This window comes from Clinocottus analis, unplaced genomic scaffold (genome assembly GCF_023055335.1).
Source record: "Clinocottus analis isolate CAN_PGR_092001 unplaced genomic scaffold, fCliAna1.0.p SCAF_20, whole genome shotgun sequence".
NCBI lineage: Eukaryota > Metazoa > Chordata > Actinopteri > Perciformes > Cottidae > Clinocottus > Clinocottus analis.
The window spans coordinates 14509172-14533221 of NW_027175932.1; the positions used below are offsets into that span (position 1 = coordinate 14509172).

Below are 24050 nucleotides of genomic sequence, written 5' to 3' on the forward strand. Positions count from 1 at the left end.
ATGCTGTCGCAGCAAAACCTGGCCATGTGGATAAAAGCAAAAGCGTTTGTGTTTTATTTTTGTCTTAAACATGATGCATGTTACCTGAGTCATGACATTATCAATCAAAATTACTTTGTCTCCATTTCTCCCGATAGCAGCACTTTGAGAGAACCAAACACATTTTAATTTTGAAACAGACCGAACAAGACTCTAGACACCAAAGAGTTGAAAGAAAGAGAGCCCTGTCATATATTGCTTGAAGACACAACTTTATTAATAAACTGGCAAGCAAAGCATGTAAATTACAACATGAGGACGCCCAGGAAACAGAGACAAGCATGTATAAAAAATGTAAAAAAGAACCATAAAAGTGGAAATGTCTAGCTGAAGCCTTGCCAACGGCTGTAAACAGAGCGACAGAGAGAAAAAAGAACAATGAAAAAGGAAAAGAACGGGCAGCCGGAAAAGAGGCAGGCGTGACGAGTGTGTGCCGAGGTTGTCATTAATGTCCACACAATGGAGACATTCACAAGTGTCTGGTAGAGCTGGGCTGGAAACTATTGTGGCGACAGGGGGAGAGGTGCTGGACTGATTTGCAAGTGACGCCTTAGGTTAATAGTCTGACTCCAGATGCTGCTGCCACAGCGAGAAATAGAATACAAAACATAGTTAATGCTGGTTCCAGGTTAATACTCTCTCTTCTTCTGCAGCCATAACCATAACTCTTTGAAAACTGAGAGCGAGAAAGAGACACAGTTCATCCATCAGTGATCATATTTAGCATTGTCCGCACAGGGAGAGAGTGTGTGGATTAACAAGCGACCCACAGAAAGCAAAGTATGCATGCAAAAATCATGAGAGACGGACTGAGGTTTGAGATGTTTAACTGGTGTGAATACATCCATCTCTCTAAGGTGCATATTAAAATGCAAAGTAACATGAAAATAAAAAATCAATTCCATTTTAAAACACATGTTTTGTGCTGATCCTTGATGTGCCAATTCTAGTAAATAGACTCAGGAGTCAGCTAATACTCTTTAATATGAGATTTAAAGGTCCATGATGAGTGATGGATCACATCTTTTCATCACAAAATTGGGTCACACTGAATGTAAAAAACGGCCAGCTATTCTAATGTGAAAAGAAAAAGTCGAGAGTAAAAAGTGAGGAAAACAACCCGTGTCCACTAAAGGGTGCCTCTTCATTCTAAAAGCTCACGACTCACTCTGTGTGATGGGTTTGTTTGCAATTTGAATTGACCAACAATATTAAATACACTGAGGTGAGCCCTGCTTTATACTATGTCTACTACTAATGTCGTAAAGATTTCATTTTAGTGTATACTGAGCCACAAAACATGGGGTCAGGGACATCAATAGGGGCCCAACACCAGATTTCTGGCCAGGTGCTCCCTAACAGCTTTATCTGCTGCACATTTTGTAATATCAAAACAAAGCACTCAAATTCATTACTGCACTTAAGCTTTCTTGATGGAGCTCTGTGTTAAAACAGAGGACTGAATAGTTTTTGTTTTCTTTATGCCGATTAATCAGCATACACTCCGAGTTCTCTATGTTAAATACAGTCTATTGTAAATAATTGTGTTTGTTTTTCCTGAAGTTGTAAGATACATTTTCACAAAGGCTTTAATGTCTATTTCTCCTGCACTAGTCATTCACGTTGATGTGATGATACGTCGATCTATACTATCACTGTGTTGTTTCAGATACCACCACTGAGTGGTGCTAAAGGTACACATTTCTTTATCCGACACGTAGTGGTTTTAAAGATCCTTGACAAATTGTTAAATCTAATGTCTAAATCAGTCTGTAAACCCTGATGCATTCTTGTATTATAACTAAGCACTGATGAACAGAGCTCCCTTTCTTTCTCTCTCTTGGTCTCTCTCTCTCTCTCTCTCTCTCTCTCTCTCTCTCTCTCTCTCTCTCTCTCTCTCTCTCTCTCTCTCTCAAACACACACACACACACACACACACACACACACACACACACACACACACACACACACGCGCGTAAGGCTCATAGAAAAGTAAAGATCAGTGATGGAGCCTGAAAACCCTGCAGCAATTTGAGCAGAAAGACAATGATCATGTAACACAGCAACACCCCGGCTGTGACACTGAGCTTTAGGCGTGATAGGCTTCCTCTCTTCGGGTTCAGCTTCATCTCTTTAAACTTAATGTATCTTCCATGTGTCTACCTGGCTCGGAGCCACTACTGCATCAAGGAAAGAGCTAATGCACTCAGTTGCAGGGTTGGACCGATATATGGGTTTGACATCGGTTAGACGGCAGATACTGCTGTTGTCTGTAAAACCTGTAATTCTCTTTGGGCAGTTTGTTCAGTTATGTAATCACCATAACGTTGGACTGGAGATAAGTCCTGTTCAGCCGCTGTGCCTCGGCTGCCTTAATTCCTCACTTCCAGGCAGTAATGCATTCCAGTTTCCTCACCAACCGTGTGTGTGTGTGTGTGTGTGTGTGTGTGTGTGTTTGTGTGTGTGAGTGTGTGTGTGTGTGTGTGTGTGTGTGTGTGTGTGTGTGTGTGTGTGTGCGCGTGTGTGTGTGCGTGTGTGTGTGTGTGAGCACGCGTGTGTGTGGTCGGACACATAAAGCTACCAACCTTTAGTGAAATGTTTTGATTAGCTTGGGCCTCTATGCAGAGGGTAGTGCGTCATTTTGGTGTAAATGTTTCAGAAGGTTTAGCGACCTGACAACCAGAAACATCAGAGAGAATCACTGAGGCTGCGTACAGATATTTGTGGCTGATCAACACTGCGACTAACAATGCCAAGAGAGATGTGTCTTTGTTTTCCAGCTTTGAGACTCTGATGTTTTTCAGAGAGTTGACTTGAAGAGAATTAAGGCCGGCTTATACTTCTGTGTTGAATCTATGGTGCAGGTACGGCGGACTGGGCCCGGAGCAGAGCAGATCATTGCTCCTCCTGGTCCCCGCCGGGAGCCAAGACCGACTCCACGCTGATGGAGACCCAGGCCGTATTGCTGGAGGGAAGGGATGCATGGAAAACCAGAACCAGGACTGAGTGTGGCAGACTGTCAGACCCTACTGCTTTTAAATCTGCACTTTCTAAAGCTACAGCTTTTGTCCACAGCGAGCGCTAGAATCAACATGAAACAAAACTTTCTTTTAGTAGTTTTAAATCATTATGGGTGATTTATGTGAATTCTTCAAAATATTAAATATAAAAATAATTAGCTTTGTAAATGAACAAAAAACCTTTTTTCAACCTTTCCACACTAACCTCCGTAGGCCACCAGATGGCACTCTGGGGTACATCTTGGCCATCACTTGTGACTTCAAGTGTTTTACATTCAAATATCTGCACGTAGCTTGATTCCCTGTTATGAACATAGTATTGTAGGAAATATGGAATATAAGCATTGACCAATATTTCAGCTTAGTATTGGTTTTGGCCTTTAAAACCGATATCGGTCGAACCCTGGTTAGTAAATACACATATACACACGCAGCAGAGGGAGGTCGGGGCTGAGGGAGGTTTGGTTGAACTACTGATTGAGACATCTCAACAAATCCCAAATTAATCTGGAATCATTCTGATCACTTGTGTGAAGCATTGACTTGAAACAGGTTGCATTCTGGAGAAAAGGTCTCTCTGTGTAATCCCCCAATCAGAATGTAACCATTAGACTTCAGACTGATATCAACCGGATGGAGACATATAGGAGCTTGTGGGGTTTTTTGTACTGGAGTGGATCAGTGTGGGGGAGGTGGCTCATCACAGGCAGAAGTCAAAGGTCAGGTCAGACTTGCCCATCTTCTGTCTGTAAATGGTGTCAAACTTCTCGTTCATGGACACCGTGAAGACGTCCTTCCACAGACCCGCACGACCTGCAGAGAAGACACACGGGGGGAGGAACACATTTTAAATAACATGTATGTGAAACTGGTCCAACAACTAAGACGTGCACATTCTTTTCTTCATCTTAGACTAAACTAGATTACTCACAGAGGAACTGCCTCAATGGCCTAGAGTTCATTCACAGGGGCCCTAACAGCTCCAGACTTCCTGTGCGAGTGCTTTATTGTGTTAATTCAATAGAGTTTGAGCGGGAATATGATCCACTGAAGCACTATATCCCACATCCTATTTTTATCTTTTAATTTTGTGTTTTATCAAATGACAGTATGGCAAATCAGTGGCCCGTAATATTTCAATATAGCAACATTGTGCTCAGGGCACAGAGTATTGGAGCATGGATTTTGAGAATGTTTCGTTACAATCACAACTCTGAAATCATCAAATACACAGATCGTGCAGACTTTTGGTTATGCTCTGTTTTAAATATTAAAACCATGGCACCCATACATGGGTGTTTTACTTATTTTTGCAAATGAAACATATAAATCACAAGAAAATATATTGATGCTACAAGAATCAGTCAGCCGTTTAAAAAAAAAACTCAAACAGAAAGAAAGATAATCATAAAAGTATAAAACAAAAAAAAGCCCAAAATCAGCATGTTTCCAGAACCAGCAACCCTTAGCTTGGTGCTATCAGAAAAAACCTGATGTCCAGAAGCAAGACAGTTCCACACAGATTTCAGACAAGCCTTCAAAATCCGTCCACCTCAAAGAACCAGGGAGATATGAGCAAAAAAATGAATCGCTGTACAATCAGCAAATACTGCTTACCTTTGTTTTACAGTTTGATAATTGTCAATGTGTGTGCTTGTTTTATTTTAAAGGGAAATATAGGTTGTTTTATTAATTTAAAAAAAAAAAAATTAAAAATCAGAATTTCTTTTTTTTTCTTCTCCAAATGTGACCAAATGTGAGCCCTCGCCTGGCTTTTTTCTGTACTAAATCCTCTCTAACTTTGTTCTGTTTCACTTTATCAAAGTAAAACAATGCAAAAAATATGTTAAAACTTTGAGGTAGGATTTGGGAGAATTTTAAAGCTTACGAATGCATCATTTCAAGATAAAAAATCATGCTAAATGTGCTTTTTTTCTAGGCGGACCTGAAAACTTTACATTACACACTGTGTATCATCTTCATTTACTCTTAACCAGTAACACATAGACTGATATTTACACGTCTGAGCAAAATGTAACATTATACTTGTTTATTAACTCCAAGATTATTCAAATAGCTCTCCTGGTTGCAGAGACGCACTCGTTTTAGTTTGGGTATGTCATTTTCAAGCGGAAACCTAAAAAGAGGCTCGGAACTTAAAAGGTTAAAACCAGTGTTACCAGGAACCCAACAGGACTGAAAAATGACACTTACGTCCACAATGAAAAGTAATAATGGAAATTCTTGGAACTCTGGTTTTGCGACAGAAAGTCATAACGGGAGTGAAGAAAAGACAAAACACCAGAGGACAATAGAAAATCATCTATTTTTTTTCTGAGCTTTCCGACACACATCTCTGTCATCTCTAGATGGAGTTGTCCATCTGATCGTTTACTCTCTTGTATTCAGATTAAATTTATTTTATAAACTCTGATGACTCAGCGTGCAGCCCGCCGCTGCTCTGACTCACCTGCTGTTGGTTACAGATGAGTGAAACAGATCAGACTGACTGCTGTCCGCTGTGTGTTAAGCCTATTCGCACAGCAGACACCATAATTCCATGCACTAAAAGAAAAAGAATTGGATGGGGGAACTGAAAAGAAAAAACAACAGAAAACATAAGCAAAACATCCAAAGCAAAATAGGAATGGTGACATGATCCAAAGTGAATGAATAATCATGGGATGAACATAAACAACTCAAAGAGGGTTAAATCAAAGCAGACTGCTTTGTCGAAATGATTTATTATACAATCTACAGCTGAAAGCTATCAGTGGTTTAATGCGACATCATGGTGGGGATATAATCATCTCAAACCCTCATATTCATGTCCACGTTTTTGAAGATACCAAAACCTATTTTAGATTTTTATTGAGGCCTAAAATATTCAATATTTCAAACATGTTTTAAAAAAAGGACATTATTAAGTAAATAATCATTATATTGGTAGTGTTTTGGGATTGTATTGTATTGGATCACCATCATTTCCATTTTTAATCTCAATTGTTTCTTATTTCACAATGACACTTTGAAGTCCACGTTTAATTTTCCTAATTTCCTTTTTTATAACAGTAGTGTTGTCAAAGTCTGCTCACTTATCAGCCAACAGCCCACACGCCCTGTATCTCTTAAGGCAGATTCATACTTTCCGCACGTGACTCTTTGACGTCAAGTCAGCAAACGCACCAACTGCATATGCTCCGGTTTCATTCAGCTCTACAGTGTGTTGGTGGCGTTATGTATCTTGAGCCAGTCAGCCAAGAGAAAAAAGACGACAAAGTGGATGATAGTTTTGAAAAGAGAGAGAGTGTGAGGAGATCTACCATTCACCCACATTTATATAATCCCGTCTTTACAGTAACACAAAGCCAAATGACGTTGAACTCCTGGAAAACAACATTATGGTTATGGTGCATTACCGCTCCCGCCGGGAATGGAGTGTGGATTAGGAAACTAAGTGAAATGGCATCCTCATCCGCATCGGTTTACAAGTCTACGGCTGTCCACAGAAAGTGTGTCCGTCTCTCTCCTGTCAAGATTCAAAATATTTTATTGTCATATGTACAGATAACAGACAGTTAGTCTATACAATGAAAATATTATTTTGCTGCGTCTTCCTAACACAGAATTACAATCAACTTAAGGTAAAAAAAAATAAATGATAAGGCACTATGGTGTCCACCTTGGCTACTAGGAGCTAAGTGGCTAAACCTGGCAGCAGCTGTTATGGCATTATGACATTAAAGAGCCATTATTCAAATAAAATGCTCTCCTATTCTCTTTTCTGCTGTTGCCTCTCAATTCATGCTGTCGCTCAACAGCATGAATTGAGAGGCCGTATCAAGCCCGCAACCTTGTTTTAAAAAGATTTGCAGCTCACTGCAGCCACTAATACTGATGAAACGTGATGACTCCAAACATTGGTCATTTTGCCAAATACTAGTTATTTTTTGCACAGATATACCAAAGGGATTGCAACTTTGTATTAAGTTTTGTCTGATGAAGCAATCTGGTTCACTTGAAAGAAATTGCAATTATTATTTATAAAAGCACAGATAAAGGAGTCACAAAATGTTGTTATTGCGATAAAAATTTAGCATGGACCATTTTGTTAGGGCGGTGGGGCATTAACATTTTAATTCCTGCAAAGTGCAGCTTGACAAAAAAGTTTGAGGACCACTGACCTTTTGAGCCCCAAAGTGCCCTGCACTAGGCATGAGCTTCAAGGATTTAGCAGGTTTGTGTTCAAGTAGTGATTTGAAACCCAAATGAGTTCTAATACTTCTGTTATTTTATATAATTTTTTTCCCCAAAAAATTGTGAAAGGATTAAAAAAAACTAAAAAACACTAGCATGATCTAAAAAAGATTTCCCGACAATGCATTTTCAAGCCGTGGTGTATGGCCTAAATAACAACCTTTGAAATACCTCTCTTTGACCTAAAGAACCTGAAATTCACAATAAAACAAAGCCTTGGCCTGTTATCAAGGATTTTAGTCAAAATACTGTGTCGTTCGGTTCAAAAATGTAAAAGTTTGAAGCTTTATGCCTAAACATGCTCTGATTGGTTGAAGCCTGTATTCAAAATCTGCATAAATTCCGCCAACTGTAAAGCAGGAGATTGCCTACCCCAGTTTGCAGTCTAAAAAAGTTGAAGTTAGAAAACGAAACAGCCCGGCTTCACTTTGACTTTTCAGGTACTAATATACATCCAATAGGCTTCTATCATAGCTTGTTAGATTCGTACAGGCTCAGAATCACATAGATGTGTTTATTATTAAATCCCGACGGCAAGGTTTTTTGAGGTTACAGGTTTTATGTAATTTCATAAACTTGATAGAATTTTTTTTCTGTTCGGATAGATCTCTTCCCACAAGTCTTTACTGTATTTTAGTAATTTAAATGAAGTTAATCAACGTTGTGGTTCTGAAGATCCTGTAGGAAACGTCACTTAATCTCTTTTATCATTTCCTTATCTGATAATGGGTGCAGATTTTTTTTTGGGAGGGGGGTGGGGGGTTGGGGGGGCATGAGGATCAAAAGGTTAAGGTGTTTTATGACAAGATCAATAAGGGGTTAAAGTGTGCTGGAGCCTATATTGACGAGTGTCCCAGTGTGATGTGTAAACAGACTCATATAGAATTGTCCTGCTTCTAAAAGCCACCTGCTCAGCTCAGTCTGGGGGTCAAAGTCCTGACTTTAACATTCCACCTGGTATAATCAAAAGGGGAAATAATATTGTAAAACTGGTTTCCAGACTCTTCAGTCCCTGTCCATCGAATCATGATGTCATTATAATCTCATTGCATAGTGAGTGTATGTATCTGATTCACTTAATGCCTCCACACTTCACTGCAGGTCGACGACCTCACACTTCACTCCCATACACTGTCTCACTGAACCCTGTGGCCGTGGGTTAGTTGAGACAATGTTTTGAAGCAGTTAGTGATTTCCACAGGATGTCCATTGAAAAAAACAACTCAATTTAAGTCAATTCCTATTGATTCTCAATATATATTGGTTTGTTTGCTTGTAGACAAGATTGATGCTTGTTCATGATTTAGAGACTCTTGGTTATGCTCTGTAATGATTACAAGTTGATTAATTCAAAGAGAACTAGCCGTGAGGCCAGAGGACTGATGAACTGAAGAGAATCTGAAGCAACTCTTCTAGATTAACATGTCAGACATGAACCTGCTGAACGCTGACAGGTGAGGTGTCTCAGCTCTCCACATACGTAACACCACAGTTTATGCCCGACTCTCTGCATGTGTACGACTGTGACCCATCTCAAATTTAAGAAAGAACCGTTTCTGGCGACAGCTCCTACAGCAATGAGAGAAAGTAGGATATGATTGTTTACATTGGCAATATAGCTGAAATTCATAATTGTGTGTTCGGGGGCTGTTTCTTTGGTCCAGTGATCTCTCAGTGTATGAGATCATCCTGATAGAGGAAGGGAACTACACAAAGGTTTTCTCTTCTCTCCTGGTCCTTCGACTATAGCTAAGCCTCGTACAAAGGACATATACGTTCTGTACTGCTTTGTGCTATGTGAAAAAATCTCCCTAAAATAAGAAAGGACAAATCATCCAGTCCTCTAGGAATTGCATTCATTGCTTTTATTGTATTCATGGGATTTGAAGTAGCCTGTAACTTGTGTTTTCCTTGTGCTGTTCATTGTTTTCTGAGTTTATGTCTTTTCCGTTCTGCCAAATGGAATCTTTGTATGTGATTCCAGAATAGTCGGCTGGATTTGAACCGCATCATTTAACATATACATTTTCTCTGCACACTCACGATCAAGGTCAGAATGAATCAGCCTGTGACATTAATGTCTGGCTAATCTCTACAGTTATGCAACAGAACACGTGTAAATAACAATATATTTCTGTTTACTGTTAAAATAACTAACACATTTTTTGTATTTACAAGCAATAACTGCTTCAGAAGACATTATGACTATATTTTGAATTGTTTGTATTATACTGTTTCCATCTGCCTTCCTACAAGGCATGATGAAGATTTGTATCTATTGCTTCTGTTTTAAAGCAAAGAGGCACTCCACTAATGATTATCTACAGATTATTTTGGAGATAATTTTTAAATAAATCTACAGTATAAACATATTTCTGTACGTTAAGGCCTAAAACACTTTTATTACACTTGTTTTGCACTGCTGCAATGTTATACTGTACTGACTTCCTGAGGACAAATAAGAAAGCATCTCCCTGTGAGGCGTAACCTCAGTGCGGATTTCTTCCAGTCTTCCAGGAATTGCATTTGTTGCACTTGCAACAACAACTTGCGTTCATGAAAATTTGAAGCGGACTATAACTTTTGTTTTTCTTGTACTGTTTATTGTTTGATGCATTTGTGTCTTTTCTGTTCTGCTAAATGGATTCGGCTGGATTCGAAACGTCGGCTTGATTAGAAACGTATCATTTGACATCCATTTTCTCCATACACTCACAATCAGGGTCAGACTGGGAAATGATTTAGGCCGGGACTACTACTTTCATAATAAAACATACTAAATGTGATGAGTAATCTTTCATAGGATATTATACAAGCCCCTGTGATTGGATAAGTTGTCCCGACAGTATGTGGGGTTTCTTCAGTCTGTATCTGTATACATTGATGAGTGTCTAATAATGAGCCTGATGGGTATATGTTGGAGTTTCTTGTGAACCCTGTGTGCCTTGTGTGTCGTATAAGATGGCGAGTGGCGTGAAAAAGCGGGACCCTCTAGGAACAGATGCCTGGTTACAGAAAATAAAAACATATCAAATTGTGTAAAACTTTAAGAATTAAAATTCTATCGTTCTTACACTATCTTCCAAAATGCTTTTTTTATTGTTCATGCAATGTCTATCTTATTTTGTTTTTGCATTTTTTTATGTAAGCAAATAACATGTATTCTTAATTATTCTCCCAATGTTATGAAAGAGAAAAATCTATATCGCTGGAGTACCACTTTAATCCAACTGAAAGAAGTTATTGAGGATCCTTTAACATGTTTCTCTATAACTCAGATGTATTTGGTGTTTGGCAAACAATACTTTGGAATCTTGAAAAGAATTGAGCTTTTGAATTGTCCTTAGAAGATGGTGTTGTGATGAAACACACAACAACAACAAGATCAACAGATACCATGGGACATCAACTGTAAAATCATAACATGAAGGAACTAAAGTGGAAGAATATCAGATGCATTGAACGTGTAATAAAAAGAGTGTGAAGACACATTTGGTGGATCATCTTGTCGGCTATAACAAAAGCCTATTCAGGTCTCTCAAGTTGGACCTCAGAGAGCCAGAAACTTGACAGAGAGAGGAACTGAGCAGTGGTGTGTTTCCTCTCCCACTCACCCCTGCAGATGGACAGCGCCTCCGAGTTACTGCACTGCTCAATGAGCTGGTTGCAGCTCTCCACCATGCCCTCCAGCTGGGCCTTGTCACAGGAAACACCCAGGAACCGTGCCAACTGTTCCACCAGCGTCCCTGGATCCTGGAATGGGCGGAGTGGAAGGGGAGGAGGTTATAAGGAAAAAGAAATATGAGAAAGTCAATAAAAGCAATGTTCGCACGCAAATACAGGGAAAACTGCCTCCCTCATGCATTATTGAGTAACAACTAGACCGTGATTCTGTTTCCCCAAACAGCATCCACCCACAGTTCCGTAGGCTTACGCAATGTATGTGGTACAAAGGTGAGACACACTGACTGGAGACATATGATAGCTGTGAGGACAAAATGTACAGCTCTGTGTGGGCAATGCATGGTATAGGAACAGTTACACATGAGCCTATGACTTTACAGCTCTGGCCTACGTGCATGTGTGTTCAAAGGCAGTAAGAGTTTAATGACCTAAAACTGTGATGGGAAACTACAATCCATTCACTGGGACTTTATTGGCATGAAGGTTTCAAGAAACCCATGTTTACAGATCATCAGAATAAAAAAAGTACACCATAATATTTATAATGATTGTTATTGTCAACACAGCCCTAACATAACACAGAGCCACCAACTCTCACGCTTTCGCCGTATGACACGCTTTTTCATGTTTTCACATGCCACACAACCAATATCTCACGGCAAAAAAAAAGTCTGAGGTGAGTTGGTTCCTTTTAAACTCCCTGATGATAGATGGCGCTAAGGAGCGCATCTGCAAACCTATTCGCTGCATCAACATCCTGTTTACCCCAAACAGACACAGTCGCGGGAGAAACTCGCGCCACTGTGGGACCGCCGACAGAGAGGAGCAGAGAGACTGAGGTATCGGGCTTCTCAAGTGTCACGCATTGAACGTGACTGTCACTGGTTTCGGTCTTAAGTCACGCCCTCCCAGCACACAGCTGTTTGGCGGCACGTATTTCTCGTCGTCGTTGTCGCCCCCGTTGCCGCTTTATGTTTTCTCCCCCTTAAAATTACTATCCAATAGCCTATCATCATACTTAACGTTAATGGCCCAGGAACTGGGACTTTGGGGAAGCTGCTGCATTAGCTTTCTCAGTCTGCCGAGTAACGTCTCTCGTCAACGACAACAGGATTATACCAAGGAGTTTAGCTCAAAGTAAATGATGCACAAAGTGAAAGTGTAGGTTCAGGTAGTTACAATGTGGCTATCTGTTTTAACGGTTGTTAAGTGCTAGGCCGTGTCTACTACCGCGCACTTGCGCATTTCGAGCACTGACTTTCAGTGCTTAGTGCGCCACACTGACAAAACCAGCAGAATTCAGTGCAATGAAAGTACCGCACTGCGCACTACAAATGGTCAAAAAATGTAGTGTAAAGCGATGGACACTACTCGCACTGAACGGGCGGCATCTTGGCTACGTAGCGGAAGAGGAGGAGCCATTTCGCCAGTTTTTTATTAATTTATTTATATCCTCCTGCCGCAATTGTGGAGGTATCGCAGTTTCCACATAGGTTGGAGAAAGGGGAACACAAGGGACAAAAATAGGGTGGGAAGTGCATTCATTTTGTCAGTTTTAGTTTTGCGGGTATCGCGAACAGATTTGCGTCCGTCACTTTCGCCAATTGGTGAACGTACGTGTTCCATTTGATACAGCGCTTATCAGCAACACAGTGCACTACATATGTTAGTGCACTGTGTTATTATGCATTCACTATATGTAAGTCAAACTAGGATCGTAATGATCAAATAAAAACACTAGGGCCGTGTCTACTACCGAACACTTTACAAAGTACACTGCGATCCAGTGTATCGCAGTGTACTTTGTACAGTGTATCGCAGTGTACTTTATAAAGTGTTCGGTAGTAGACACGGCCCTAGTGTTTTTGTTTGATCATTATGATCCTAGTTTGACTTACATATAACGAATGCATTGTGAATGTTATATTTGACGCTGAACTAGTTCATCTTTATCTCAGTGATTGTGTCCAAATGAGCATAAAATATCACTAGTTTGTAAAAACTACACAGACAACAAAATAGATGTAAATGTTGATCAAAATCTTATTTCCTTCTGCTCATAATAAAACAAGTCAATAGTTGACACTATCAGGTCCATTCTGCATCCATTGTGTGCAGTCTCTTTAGGAATTAGGATTTGGGAGTGTCACGGATATGAAAGCTAGTTTAACTGTCTTTCCTTTCCAAGTAGGAACATTTTTTCTGTCTCTTTATTTGAGAAAAGTTTATATTTGTGTTGTCCAAGTTCACTATGACCCTGAAATTCAGTCTCTTGTGTTGTCGTGTTCTGAATGCAAGCAAAACTACAGAGGAAAAATCGTGCACGTTCTGATGGAACTAATCTATGAACTGTCTAAAAAAAATGAATATCCACGTCCTAAAATGGGCCTCAAACAAAATTGCTGTCCGCAAACATGCCACTCCCCTTGGGGCAAAGCCCCCCCTTTCTTTGAATCCTAGAAACGCCCCTGGTGACTGGTCCAGATAATGTGAAAAGGGACCTTTGACAAAGTACAGGCAATTTGGTATTGATTTGGTACATTATGTTCTGTTTTTTGACTGGAATTATTTGCACGAGAATGTTCAGGAAACTAAGTCTGCCACGTTGTGGGAAAAGAGTGACGCACTGAGAGATAAAGCAGGTTACGGCTGTGGTCAATAAGGAAAGGGTATTAGGTGTGTGTACAGTGTATATATATATATATATATATATATATATATATATATATATATATATATATATATATATATATAATATATATATATATATATATATATATATATATATATATATATATATATATATATATATATATATACATACATACACACACCCCCTGTAAGGGGGGGGGGGGGGGTCCTACAAAAGTGTTGTTTTGATCTTGACATTTAATTCCAAAGTGTGCTCTGGGTAAGATAAATGCAGAGTTGCACGATTTGTGTGTTTTCTTAAAAACAAAAATTGCATATTTTTACAAAAAATGAAGGGGAAACTGACCCAATGTCTTAGCGGTCGGGAATGACTGGCCATTTGCAGCGATTTGTATTTAATATTTAAACATATTAAATATTGAATACAACTCTTGTCTGAGGGTCTCAGGTTTGGAGAATTAGTTTGATTGACTTCTCATCAGCTATTTTATGTCAGGCTTCTAAAATCCTATCTTCATAAAAACATGTTAAAAGGTAACTTCTAACAGAGAACTGCACAGTCACATTCTCCAGTACAGCAGGAGCGCCACTACTACTGTTTATCTAAAGACACAAAAGAGTCAGAAGACTCTGACCCTCTCAAAGCCCATTTTGCTGACCTGCTGTTACATAATGTCGAAGTAAGAGCAAGCACACAAAGGCTTTTTTTTTTTAAAAGCAAGAGGCAGTAAAGACTTTACCTTGTACATGTCTTCATATTTTAAGAAGAGAACATTAGAGTCCATGCGATGTTCCCAAAATTCCTGAACATGTTCAAACCAGGAACCATATCCCACTTTTAGAGAAAGAGAAAGAGAGAGACACACACACACACACACACACACACACACACACACACACACACACACACACACACACAGAGCAGCTGGATGAACTGACTGTAGTCTGGAGACAAAACAGTACAGGGGTTCACTGACCCTGTGACCTTACCATATGGGAGGTCACAGGGTCACAGGGTCCCAGTCCTCCTTTTGCCGGCATACTTACGCTTGTCATTCATGAAGCGCCGGCAGAACTCCTGGAAGGTTCCTCGGTAGCTCATGGTCCTGAGAGAGCGGTGGAACTGATAGTAGGACACCACAAGGTCCTTCGGGTTACGAGCCATGTAGATCACCTGGAAGAGATAGACAGCAAATACTCGCTACAGTCAGACAGGATGTGTAATGATCACATTTTGTGTTTATTGAACCTTTTGATAATAGAGAAAGGATTTTTGCTTTGTTTTGTTTGTCATACAACATTTTCCATTTATCTTAAATGAATGTATATGTACATATATACATTATATATGAATGTATTTGTGAATATATATATATATATATACGTATATATATATATATATTAAATACATGAAATTAAAATTAAATATACTAATTAAATATTAAAAAATATATATGAAATATTTAGGAACACTGGAGTTTTGCATTATATACAGCTTTCTAATTTCAGTACCTCATTTAATAGTTCTACTTCTTTATTCTTTATTGATCATAATGCATGAGAGGTACTTCAGCTTTCTGCCTGAACTAATCTGATGCTATTAAATGTAATCTGAGTTAAAGTAAGATTTGTTTTAAGACCTGACAGCAACCTCAAAATAAGCTAAGAAATCTGAAAGTGTCTTTATTAGCATATGCGACGATACATGTGCTGTGCTGGCGGGCTGACCTTGGCCTCTCCGTGGTTCATGGCTGTGGGCAGGAATCGATAGGGAAGATGGCTTTTGATCAGACGAGGGGATGTCAGCTCCTGCGGGAGCACAAAAGAGGTTTTTCCTTTAATCTGCATGTCTTCGCTTCACAGTCCTGCAGAGTGCTCCGGGCTGCCGGGTGTGTCTTATCTCATCTGCTGAAGAACGGTTACACACTGTACAGAAAGCCAGAGCTCCAGTGCTTGTAAAATGTGATAAACTTTTTTGCTGGAGAAATATGCTCGGCCTGGGTGGATTTCCATGATATCTGGTCAAAAAGGCGATCCATTACTACTCTATGAAACTCACAAAAACTAAGATGTGATTCCACATTGTGAAAGTATGAGGAGTATCAATCACAAGTCGTAGTATATTTTTTGAAAAAAAAAAAAGGGCTAAACAACATAATCTTAGGCCAGCATGGAAGGAATGTCTCTGAACCCCATAGAGAGGCTAAAGACGCTTTTAAAAACTTGGTTTTATCAGGAAAAGCAGGACATGGTCCAGAGTGTGAACATAATAAACATGCAAATGCTAGATTTAAATATGCTGTGCGCTTTATTTAAAAAATTGAACAGGTAATGAGGGCAAACTTCATGGCCAAAATAGTGTTTATGATTTCTGGAAGGAAGACCAGATGAAGTGTTGTATGCCATTAAAAAATTGTCATTGAACAAAGCATGTGGCCATGACCAAATAACAGCAGAACATCTGAGGCATGCGAGCAGGAGAATTTCAGTGTTGCTTGCTACGTGTTTTTCAGGATTGTTAATGCATGGTGTATTTCCTGACTATATGCTGACTGTTTTGTTAGTGTCAGTAATCAAAAAGAAAACTGGTAAAATAGCCAGCATTGAAAATTACCAACCAATTGCTCTGTCGAATGTACTTTCTAAAGTACAGAACACATTCTTTTATAAATACTACATAATAACCACTGATCATCAATTTGGTTTTAGAAGTAAACATATCACAGACTTATGTATTTATGCACTGATAAAAGTTGTTAGTAAGTACAGGAGAAATAACACCACAATATTTATACGTTTCCTGGATGCATCTAAAGATTTTGATCGAACTAATCATACTAAATTGTTTGTCAAATTGGAAGAGCGAGGAGCCCCTCTATATTTGAAACATTGTGAGCTCGATAGGGTAAGAGTTTATCCACAACCTTCCTTGTGACCAATGGCGTTTGACAAGGTGGAAAACTGTCACCTGCTCTTTTTAATCTATATATGGATGACCTTTCTAAAAAGTTAAAAGAGTGACAGGATGAGAGACAGGATGTATGGTGAAGCACTTTGAATCGTCCTGTTGTTCAAATGTGCTATACAAATGAACTTGCCTTGCCTTGAGGGAAATTCTTATGGACCATCTGATCTACGCTGACGACTTAGTGGTCCTGTCTCGCACTGGTTTGCAGCAATTTCTCAGAGTCTGCTCAACGTATGGTGTTTACTATGATATAAAATGTAACTCTAAAAAGAGTGTTATCATGATATAGGATCAAGTGTCTTTATGTTTTTAACCACAAGTAACTTTTTAAGTGCAATGATTCACTGTGTTCTCATACTTGTATTGTATTTTATTCATTGTTGTTGTATTTGTGTTTGTTGCTATATGGACTCATGAGGCGGAAATAAAAGGAATATATCATATTAAATGTATTCTTTGGACAGCGATGCGATATTTGCTGATACCATAAAGTCTGTTATTTTGTGTTTTTGATTCGACAATATGACATACCCATCAGTTACACTTATATTGACTCGCAAAACGCAACAAAAATATGATTTGACCGTTGTACTACTGGGCTCTGTGGGAAGGAAGTGAGCTTGGATGGAAATCAGTAACACAGACACGTCATTGGGCACGTCAATAAAGGCGTATCTTTCAAACTATCATGTTTTCACTTCCACTACATACTGATTCTTAGATCAATAAATCAATCCAGATCGATGGATTGTGACTAAATAGTATTCTTGCAGGGTCAATAAACCAACTTTTAAAATCAAAATGTTGCCCTGTATCATGCACTATTAGTCATTTGACCTTAAAGTGGAAAAACAGGATTAGTTGGGTGTCTACAAATTACAGTTGTTTTTTGTTTGTTTGTTTTTTTACCAATATCAAGATCTTTGATGATATAAAGAAGGTATTTCAGGCCATAGGAGTTTAAGATCTGAGATGTAGACAAATTATACTTAATAACAGAAACTATTCAGAAGAGTCCTTGTGAAAGCAACCGAGAAAGGCCTCAAATTGTGACCGTCCGCTCATGTTTCACATCCAAACAAGGTGTTGTAAAGCTGCCACAACCAGCAAAAGGCATTCCTGCAACAATTCTGCCAAAAGCCCCACAGACCCAGAAACTCTAAAAGGATTGAGTGGGCAAAACATCTGAGTGAATGCTCCCCTGGATTAAGCTGCAGTACCTGTATGATGTCCAGGCCAGGTTGGGGGTACTCTAAGACAGGCAGCTGTTCATCGATGTTCATAAGGCCAATCTCATCTGGGTCTGCCCCCTGACTCACCAGATACACGATCTCCTGAAGTAGACTGGTTCCTAAGAGAAGAGGGGAGAATGCCAGAGGACAGGAAGAGAATAGGGAAAGTGGTTGTACAGTGAGTTAGCTAAAAGCTGCAAGTTGATAAACATATATTTGTGTTATATTTGCTCAAACTGTAACTTATTCTTGACAGCAGTACATGACACAAATCATATATGATTTGCTTCCTTTTTGTGTTCATAATGGCATTTGCAAGATTCATTTTTGCAAGTAAGAAAACAATGTACTGTTTAACTAAAACCAAGCATAATAGAAACTAGAATATGTTGCTCAAACCATTTAAAGAATGCTGCAGTAATCTGTCTTTGTATTTGATCAGTTCTATCTCGTTTGACAGTTGGATCGGAATTCACCAGCATTGACTGACAGCTGCGTTAGAGACTCCTCAGCTCTGATTGGTTGTTCTTCCTCGGACAAGGTGGAATCTTACAAACGGCACCGGGAGCTTTATGAAGAGGTATGTACGACTGTCGGGATAAGGAGACAGTTTGGAAAAAGTGATCTTGATAAAAGTTAACAACTGCGGCTTAAATAAAAATTAAAAATCAATCCAAACTAACTGTTGCAATGTAAACTGAATGGGTTTTAACAAAAGTCAATTTCGAAGTCATCCACATATTAATAAACCAGAATGTATAGAGAGCGCAAAACCCCACACAAACTGGAGGGAGAGCAGAGGGGGGCAACAAAAACATGTGTAATAAGTTGATTTATTTGTCACATGACTGTAGTATTTGAGTAACGCCACCGTCGTAGTTATCTTACAGTTTTTTTTGTTTGCTAAACGACAGTGGGTACAACTGGAGTCACATGTGCAAAACTCTAACTACAGTCTACACAGCAGCAGTTCATGGGGACCAAACTCTAGTTCTTTTTTCATTGCTTAAACACAGTTTTCAAAACTCTACACACGTATCCCATGACTTTAACCACAACTTGCACAACACTGTGGATTTACAGCACTTTGTTCAAATGCTAACACACTGCTGTCAAAACTGTGAACCAAACATTCAAAACGGAATAGATTTCAGCCTTATGCCTTTCAAACACTGCTGATTGCAATTTCAGCTGAAAGGCTGAGCAGGTGTCTTGTTTTAGACTTGTTAGTGAACACACACACACACACACACACACACACACACACACACACACACACACACACACATATATGTGTATATATATATATATATATATATATATATATATATATATATATATATATATATATATATATATATATATATATATTACAGTATATATTACAGTATATATAGGTAGAGCTCAGAAAGATTCTTTTTGGAAATCAATGTCACTCTTTTCTTAGAAGAAAATATTACTTTGTATGAAGTTACTAAAATTGTTCAACTGTAAAGATGAAAGGTTTGTATTTTCTGTATTGGTGTTTGATGCTAGTGTTTTTACTCTCAGTGTGTTCTGAGTGACAGTGTGTGTCATCTCAGTGAGGGTTGTGCATAGTGTTTGGCAGCACTGAGCGCGTGTTGAGCCATGTGTTAAGAGTTGTGTTGCTTGGAATGAGTTTTGCAGGTGATGTGAACTGTTTAGCTCAGGTGACTGTTGGTAGTGCAGACTATAGTTAGAGTTTTGCACATGTGACTCCAGTTGTGCCCACTGTCGTTTAGCAATTGAAAAAAACTGTAACTCAAACCACAATATTATTCTGAAACCAACTAAGTGGTTTTGTTGCCTAAACCTAACTTAGTTGTTTCATCTTGGACTGAAGTTTATTTTGAAACCAAAACAAAACGACACCTGTTGCTGGACTTTTGTAGTATTTTTCGTAAGATATAATATGAACTGTTGTAGGAGGAAACATTGAGGGACACCAAGACCAATCAATCAAAATCAATGCAACAGAACCAGTTACAGACTTATATATTACCCACAATGCAACTAGATGACTACCTCAGTCTGCCTGGTGACTCAATCCTAAACCTGCTGCTCTTACCAAGAATCACTCATCATGTAACCTGCTCTGCCTCTTCCCCTCACAGTACCCTGCCTGTTTTCACTTTATAGTACACTGTGTGTGTGTGTGTGTGTGTGTGTGTGTGTGTGTGTGTGTGTGTGTGTGTGTGTGTGCGTGCGTGCGTGCGTGTGTGGCCTCAGGCTGGCCACATGCTGTCCGTAAAACCAAATTAACATGCAAGAATGGTCAGTTTTCTGAAAAAGCTTCTCTCGCTCTAAAAGAAAACTTTTATTTCTCATTTGTACCCGTCATGATGTATTTTGAATGCATGAAAGGGTCCAGTTGTATGCCTTTGATACGGCCAATATAGATTTACTGGAATTCTTGGTAGTGTTGAGACCCAGTGTCCTTGTTTGTAGACAGAGGCAGACAAAAGCAGCTTCTCATTTCTAGCCAGTTGCACAACGCTGTCAGCTGAAATGAGTTATAGCTAGCTAGCTGATGAAAGCACAGGTTAGCTACAAACACACAGACCTCTTAAACATCCCGGCTGACAGTAAATGGAGCTGTACTTGCAAAGAGCTTTTCTAGGCTTCCGACCACTCAAGGCTTTTACACTACTTGTAACCTTTCACCCATTCTTACAAAGGGCAGGAGCTCAGGTGCCACCTGCACATCATGGGTAACTAACATTTACACACTGTAGGCTCAGCCTTGGGAACAATTTGGGAATTAGTATCGTGCCCAAGGACACATTGACATGGACTAGCTGAGCCAGGGATCAAACCGCCGATCATCTGATTGAAGGACGACACTGCTCATCACTGAACTACAGCCACCCACCTTATCCATTATGAAATGAGAACCCTGTGAAAGGGGGCGTAAATATGTATTTCACAAATGTTTTTATATGTGTAGGTGTAGCCTTGATATCATATCGTACATATGTTTGATATACAGTGTATTTCCTTAATACACCTGGTGTGAAAGTCACATGCGTTTGTATATACATTGTGGGTATTATAAAATGGCGACTCTTGTACGTATCAGAGGCCGGAGGAAAAACCTGGTGTTTGAAACATTGATCAGCAGCCCTCCTAACTGGAGCTAGGTATTGAGCAGATCCATCTGATCTGATGAATCTCTATAAGAGACAAAGCTGCTGTACGCTGCTCTTCATCAGAGGTGGAAGATTAGAAGAGAAAACAACTTCTGTTCTGATCAGGCATTGAATCTCACCGTTGTGGAGTCTGGACAGTAACGCCATCTCTAAACGAGATGCAGAGACGGTGACAGTCAAAGTCTAATTAACAGCTCCCATCTCCTCTGTGTCTGGCAGCAAATTTAAAAATATTTGTACCTCTCAAAATATTGGTAGGGACATATGTTAAGGTACAGCTTGCTCTCATCATATTGTTTAAAGGGACATTTAGGGCACCTCCATAACTTTGTGAGTATTGTGAGAAATTGTGAAATTAATTAAAGAATGGTCCAAAATGTAATATCAATAAGTATGTTTTCTTCAGTGTGTAATCACCTGAAAACAAGACTTGTTGTGTTTCCGTTACCCCAGAAGGAGTCGTTCATATCTACATGTCTGAGTCCTCTTCACAGGGCTGGCCTTCTTGTTTCTACGGTAGCCCAGAACAGACAAACCAAACACTGGCTCTGAAGAGAGGCCTTTTTGTAATTTCACATAAGCTAATATTCTCCCACATGTAGCATACGGGACACGATTCAGTTGGTTACAATCCGCAACATCATCAAGATGCTGCCAAATATGACTACACCTTTAAAGGTTCTTTATACGGCTTTAGAGTATTAATATAGCAGTAAACAGCTATGAGCGGCGTTAGCGTTGTTTGCGCTGTTAGCGTCGTTTGCTTCCTGCTGCCGGCTCAGCCGTCACCATGTTGAGAGTCGCGTGGAGCCAATTGATTGGAGTTAATTACATTTACATAATCTGGGGATCAGGGTGTGCAAAGAAATTAAAGTGTGTCTTTGCAAAAGTGTAATTTGTGCAACAGTGAGACTGTTACAGGTTTTATTTAATTAATATTTAGACAGAATTGTACTATTCTTGTAAATTAGTCATGACTGTTGGGAGGATGCAGCACAAATTTGTGCTTTCAGGGCTAAATCTAAACAGGAAATAGTATGGCCCGTTACACACGGGAGTTTGGCTCTAATGCCTCCTTTCACAGTATCATGTAACAGAATGTGTACAGCAGTATGATGCAGCAACACGCTGAGGTGCACTTACCGACCTCCACATAGCATGCATTCATGCAATTAAACCAAGAAAGCATTATTCATTGTTGTGATAAAGTCTACACAGGATGCTGTTGGAGTTGGAGGAACATGGCATAATATTTAAGGCATTGCATATATGGAATATTAAGATGTATGCAAAATGGTGTTTTTTATTTTCATAAGCCATGAATTATATGGTTTCCTGTTGATTGATTTCTCTGTTGCATTGATGACTTCTCTTCCAGGCTAGGCTGCAGTACACATGTTCCTATGATGCTAAACCAGAATATAATTTCCACAACAAAACAATCGAAGCTCCTCTGCCTTTCGGCATGCACTGACCGTGTGCTCCAGCTGCCCACCAGCCGTCACATGACCCGGGACCCACCCCAGCGCACAGCTCCAGCACACCGCACAAGACAGACCCGGCCTGCAGCAGCGCTGCGCAACGACACACTGGAGCTGGATGTAAACACCAACTTCCATCCGCGTCCTGCGACGCGTGTGGTTATGGTGGCTGAAGGCCAGCGTATACAGCGTGAACTGATGCACTAGTTCTGAAGCACGAAGGCAATAAAAACAGCTATATTAGATCATATATAATATATTAAGACCCTCCCGGTGCTGTTTAGCATGAAACACGGGCCTGATGTGCAACTTTAATGAGCCTGATGACTGATTGTTAATTGTGCTATCATTTATATTAATATCAAACTTGATCATCACAAGAGCAGCGTGCAGCCATCGCAAGCAGCACAGACACCCTGGATATGTGAGGACACGGGGAGAGCTCCGTGGTGACGCAGAGGCTTGTTTACCTGACTTCGGGTAGGTGACGATCCATATGTCGCTACTTCTGAGGGAGAAGTTGGCGATCTCCTCCATCTTCCCCCTGCAGAAGGGTGGCAGCCGCACACCATCGTACTCAAAGTATTTGCTCTCAAACTCTATCGGCGTGCTCGGCGTGTCTGCCTCGCTTTCGGCCATACTCGGAGACGGGCCGCCAGTGCAGGGGCGAGAAGACGCGCACACCACCAGACGAACGCGAGGCGGTCAGTCGATGGCGGCGACGAGGCGGATTTTTTTTAAACGCCGCTGCTGCGGATGCTGAGCGGCGGGCGGACGAGTGGACGCGCGGCCAATCGCTCTGGAGAGAAGTGATGTAATGCGCGCGACAACGAGTCGCAGCATCAGGACCACTCTCGTCGCGAGGATGCGCGCGCGCGACTGCAGAGGCAGGATGCTTCTCAACGCGTTGTACAGATTTACGCGCTGCAGGAAAAAAAATATGACCACATGACATCTGTAATGATGTTACGCAACATAATATTACGCAATGAACACACATAGGCTACACAAATAATGTAGGTCTATACTATTTCGTTGCCCTTAGCATTGGGTCTTATAGGCATTTACACAGGGTTAATTGTGTGTAGTTTTTGTGATAGAAAATCAACAACACATTAATAGAATACTTTAATACTTAATATATAATCAACAAGTAAACAGGTTAAGCAGTGAAGACAAGTAAAGTTGGCAAATTCACCAAACCCAACTTGCTCTTTCTTGTGGAAGGCTCTGCTCTAATCTAACACAGAAGATGAGTATATATTTTGGGGGACATCACTCTCCACCTATATGAACTGAATTTAAAGCTGCAGGTCAGACAATTCAGTTATATTCCTTTGTCTATAATATAGTACTTTATATAAAAATGCACATTATTCAAAAGCCTTGTGTTTTTATATGTAATTCCAGCCCTTACTTCCCTTAGAAATGAGGCAAGAACATGTATGTATGGTCAGAGTTTGTATTTATAATTCATCCAGATTTGAAAACGGACAATAAATAATGTTGAGATACTATTCACTTGAACTTTCTTTTATTGATTTTA

At 39.8% G+C, this 24050-nt stretch overlaps 1 protein-coding gene across 1 annotated transcript; it reads right to left on the reverse strand.

Moving 5' to 3' along the window:
* Positions 1–232: 232 nt before the first annotated feature.
* Positions 233–23402, reverse strand: sult4a1 (sulfotransferase family 4A, member 1). The gene is made up of 7 exons (XM_068586839.1): positions 22975–23402; positions 17842–17972; positions 15382–15462; positions 14701–14827; positions 14394–14488; positions 10932–11070; positions 233–3873 (listed from the first exon to the last, which is right to left on the reverse strand). Exons 1-7 carry the CDS (start codon positions 23141–23143, stop codon positions 3761–3763), a joined length of 855 nt encoding a protein of 284 aa, XP_068442940.1. The 5' UTR covers positions 23144–23402; the 3' UTR covers positions 233–3760.
* Between the last annotated feature and the right edge of the window lie 648 nt (positions 23403–24050).